General features: G+C 55.1%; 1 protein-coding gene and 1 long non-coding RNA gene across 2 annotated transcripts in view; both read left to right on the top strand.

The window, feature by feature from the left end:
* The first annotated feature begins 539 nt into the window (after positions 1-539).
* On the top strand, positions 540-3288 carry POU4F3 (POU class 4 homeobox 3). The gene is made up of 2 exons (XM_040492375.1): positions 540-778; positions 1096-3288. The coding sequence occupies exons 1-2, from the start codon at positions 659-661 to the stop codon at positions 1990-1992; spliced, it is 1017 nt and encodes a 338-aa protein (XP_040348309.1). The 5' UTR covers positions 540-658; the 3' UTR covers positions 1993-3288.
* Positions 3289-4495: 1207 nt separating this feature from the next.
* The window catches only part of LOC121041551 (uncharacterized), a 64594-nt gene continuing 64392 nt past the window's right edge, over positions 4496-4697 (top strand). The window contains exon 1 of the long non-coding RNA XR_005795784.1: positions 4496-4570. This is a non-coding gene — a long non-coding RNA (uncharacterized LOC121041551). The remainder of the gene's footprint in view (positions 4571-4697) is intronic.

Genomic DNA, 4697 nt, shown 5'->3' with positions numbered 1-4697 from the left:
GAGCCCGTCTGGGCGGATGGAGGCGCCTCTTCGCTGAGCCGCGGGGCCGGACTCTGGTGGACGGCTCAGGCGTGGGGCCAGGAGCGCCCTGGAAATGGGCAGTTTGGCGGCAGCGAGGCCGACAAGGAGTGTGTGTGTGTGTGTGTGTGTGTGTGTGTGTGTATAGAAGGGTCAGCTTCCTGGACCCACTCAGGCCGTGGCTGCCCTTCGATCTGGGCAGTGCGAGTTGGGACAGGACGGAGAGGTTTGAGACTTTGGGGGAAACTAGTCCACCAAGAAGAAACAATCCGGAAGGTCTGCCGGCCTGGAGCCAGGCGGGGCGGGGCAGGCCCGGAGAGGCCAGGCCCGACCGGGGTATAAATGCTGTGGCGGGGGCGGCTGCGGCGGGCGCACAGACGCGCGCCTAGAGCTGCTGCCTGGCCTCGCCTCCCGGGCCGCCCCTGCGAGTCCCGGGCGCGTGAGCACGCCTGCGCGCGCCCGGGCCCTTCCTGGCAGGCTGCTTGTAAGATGAGTGAAGAAGCAGGTGGGGGAGAGGGGAGGCAGCGAGCGAGAGGGCGAGGGGAGCGCGGGCGCTGAGCGGCGCTCACTTGGAGCGCGGCGAGCGAGCGAGACGAGCCTGATCCATGTCCCTCGCTGCCTCCCTGCCAGGCGCGCGAAGATGATGGCCATGAACGCCAAGCAGCCTTTCGGCATGCATCCGGTGCTTCAAGAACCCAAATTCTCCAGCCTGCACTCCGGTTCCGAGGCCATGCGCCGAGTCTGTCTCCCAGCCCCGCAGGTACGTACTGGAGCATAATTACCGCTCTAAGGCACATTTTTTGACAGGCACTAGCTTCATGTTTTTTTCATGTCGCCCAGAACAATCGCCGCTGTCTGAACCCCTCTCCTTGTCTCCCCCGCGCTCTCTCCCGGCGCGCTCTCTCTCTCATTCATGTCTCTCTGATCCACACGTCTGTTCCAGCAAAGCCTCTGTCTCCGTATTAATTTTTATGACCTGGGCTTTGAGGAGAGGCATCTCGGTTGCTTGAAAATGTGTTTTAATCCTGAGTTGACAGTATTCCCCACTGACCGTGCTGTGCGCCTTCTCGCTTGCAGCTGCAGGGTAATATATTTGGAAGCTTTGATGAGAGCCTGCTGGCACGCGCCGAAGCTCTGGCGGCGGTGGATATCGTCTCCCACGGCAAGAACCATCCGTTCAAGCCCGACGCCACCTATCATACCATGAGCAGCGTGCCCTGCACGTCCACTTCGTCCACCGTGCCCATATCCCACCCGGCCGCGCTCACCTCACACCCACACCACGCCGTGCACCAGGGCCTCGAGGGCGACCTGCTAGAGCACATCTCTCCCACGCTGAGCGTGAGCGGTTTGGGCGCCCCCGAGCACTCGGTGATGCCGGCACAGATCCACCCGCATCACCTGGGCGCCATGGGCCACCTGCACCAGGCCATGGGCATGAGTCACCCACACGCCGTGGCGCCTCACACCGCCATGCCCGCGTGCCTCAGCGACGTGGAGTCGGACCCGCGAGAGCTCGAGGCCTTCGCCGAGCGCTTCAAGCAACGGCGCATCAAGCTGGGAGTGACCCAGGCGGACGTGGGTGCGGCTCTAGCCAACCTCAAGATCCCCGGCGTAGGCTCGCTCAGCCAGAGCACCATTTGCAGGTTCGAGTCTCTCACTCTCTCCCACAACAACATGATCGCGCTCAAGCCGGTGCTCCAGGCCTGGCTGGAGGAAGCCGAGGCCGCCTATCGAGAAAAAAACAGCAAGCCAGAGCTCTTCAACGGCAGTGAGCGGAAGCGCAAACGCACGTCCATCGCAGCGCCGGAGAAGCGCTCGCTCGAGGCCTACTTCGCTATCCAGCCGCGGCCCTCATCCGAGAAGATCGCGGCCATTGCTGAGAAACTGGACCTTAAAAAGAACGTGGTGAGGGTCTGGTTTTGCAACCAGAGACAGAAACAGAAACGAATGAAGTACTCGGCGGTCCACTGACTGCGGCGGGGCGCGGCGTCCGGGGCCGGGGCCGGGAGAGCGGAGTGTATGCCACCCCCCAGAGTGTGTGTGGGGGGGGGGAACGGTTATGGGGAACTCCAAGACGTTTCCTGGCAGGTCAGGCTGTCTCCCCCGATGCCACAGACTTTCCCCTTTATCCTACCTGGTTGCCTCCCGGACTTCTCTTTCTCTTCTTTCCTTTCCATTGCCACCTGAAAAGTTATGGCGCTAAGAAAAAAATTCCTGAAGGGCAGGCCCGGAGTGGCAGGCTCTGTCCGTGGTGCTGAAAAATCTCCCTCGCGCGCTGGACTGCGAAACCACAGGGCAGGAGCCCCAATGCAGGGGACAGTGAACTGGCGCCGACCACACTACTCCGGGGTGAAGGCGCCACTTTGCTAAGCGTGATTAGACAAAGGTGAAGGGATGGGAAGGCAGTGATAAACACTAATACAAAGTCTAACTGGGGCACAAACATGTACTGGAGATTTATTTAGAGTATATAAAATACATGTATGTTTCCAAAGGATAGCCTTATACTCCTTTCCTCTCCTAAATTCTATCCATCTCATCCTTTGGTTTGCTGTAAGTTCTCTAAGGTAGCACGGACTAGGTTCAGGGAAAGTGTGCGTGAAGTTGCGAGGTCCCAGCTGTTCTCTGCGGTAGGTCGGGCTCCCTAAAAGATGGGCTCAATTTTGGCGACTGAAAATGCCGGGATCTCAAAGCTGGTTGCAAGCAACTGCCGGCAACTGCTCTAGCGCATCCTCCAAGATCTGATGGTGTTTGAGGGGGTGATTACTGCCTGCTGGAGGGGTGGGATTGGTAGTGTTCCGGTCGGACTGAGGACTCTCTGCCCCCAGCTCGCTCCTGCAGCCAGATTTCCAGCGCAGCATAGAGGCGGCTTTTCGAAAGTAATTGTAACTTCTCTGAATCATATGCAAGTCCTTCTAACACATCTAACCTCACTGCGATTTTATTATTGTTGTTGTTGTTAGCATTGTTATTGGCTATTATTTATTTAACTCTGCTTCTTTCCATCCCCCTTACATGGGTGTCTCCTGGTGGAGGTTCACTTGTGATTTGGAGCGGAAAGAGGAGCCAGACTGCTGGCCTGGACCCTTCTCACCGCCCCTCATCTGGCCCCACCACGTTTTATCTTTCGTTGCTTCATGTAATTCGCGTGTTGCTGTGTGACCTTGGTTTTGTTCTCCAAATAGATACAAATAAAATATTAAGTTTTCTTCTCTATTTACCCCTTGAATTAACTCCTAAAATAAATGCTTTATTTTTCAACCCGAATCACAGTGCTTTTCTTTCTCAGAGGCTAAGGAGTACTAGTCTTGGAAAGGATTTAAAAGTGAGGACCCATAAGGGCTGGGTTCTTGCTTCTGGCAGGCCAGTGTCTGGCCATCTCTCCCCTCTTCCACGCAGCTGCACCTTCTCACGCAGATCTCCTCTAGGGAGAGCTTGCCGTTCTTTTCTGGACCTCGGGGTTACAAGGCACTTCCCTCCACACTTCCCTGCACGTGAATCTATCAGCCTCTGTTCGGCCAACTAGACTCAGATCCACTGCAAACTTTGAAGCCTGACTGATGAGAGTAGGAGCGCCTAGCACTTGCACTCATTGGCTGAATGATCCTGAAGCCAGTTTCTTACCTTCTCTAAGGCTCGGATTGCTCTGCTCGCCTGCAGGATTAAGATGTTAATATTTACCTCACAAAGTTATTGTCAAGATTAAATAAGATTGTTTATTTGAGGCATTTGGGAGCGCTTGGTGCTCAAGATGAAACATTATTTTAAAAGATTCAAGTGGCCTGGCAGGAAGTGGGGGGATAGAAGCAAAGAGGGAGGAAAGGGCTCTTTCCTGGGACAGAGTCCGTTGGGACCCCTTCGGGGTCATTTCAGAAATTCATTTAAAATTGTCACCCAAGAGCTTACTCAATTCATGGTCTATCTCATCTTCTCTATGAGGAAGGGGGTGCTAAATGGTACATCTGTCAAGACCCTAGCCTAGTGCCCTGCGCACAGTAGGTGCTCAAAAGATGGCCATTCCCTTTTCTTTCACTCCCTCTAAAAGGGGGAAGAAACCTTTTTATTTGTGAGCCACAGGAACACCTTCATGATTTAAAAATTAATGTTCCAAGTCAGGGAGTCGTCTGCACACTTCCCCTCTGTGTCTTCAAAGAGGTCTGGGTCATCAACTCCCGGCCGAAATTCGGAGCAGAGCGGGTCTCCCCTCCGCGCGGTGCACTCCCTCTGCGGCAAAAACAAACCTAGGGATCGCCCCCAGCCCCTGGGCCTCAATCCCTCGCCCCCACCGAGCGCACGCAACAACCCCAGCGATGCCTCCACCTCCTTCTCCATCGGGTGTCCTTTAATAATAAATGCCCTTATGCCATTACATTATATTGTGGGTTTTGAAAATTTAAAATACGGCTGATGCAATATTAATTGCCTATAGTGGTATAAAACACAGGGCCGGAGCCCAGCCGGGCTGCAGAGGAGGCGGCCGTGTGCGTCCCGCGCCGAAGTGAAGCGCTCCAGACAGACGCGCCTTTGCGGGCTGCGAGATTTCCTGCAGGTAAGAGCCTTCAGCTTTTCTGGTCCGGGAAAGAACCCGATATCCGCCGCCTCCATCTCCTTTCTGAAAAGTTCCCTGCTGAGATTATATATATATATATATATATATATATATATATATATATATA

The sequence above is a fragment of the Herpailurus yagouaroundi genome, unplaced genomic scaffold (assembly GCF_014898765.1).
Source record: "Herpailurus yagouaroundi ecotype Mexico unplaced genomic scaffold, PumYag 29, whole genome shotgun sequence".
Taxonomy (NCBI): Eukaryota; Metazoa; Chordata; class Mammalia; order Carnivora; family Felidae; genus Herpailurus; species Herpailurus yagouaroundi.
The sequence above is the reverse complement of the archived record's forward strand: the minus strand, read 5'-3'. Positions and strand labels throughout refer to the sequence as shown.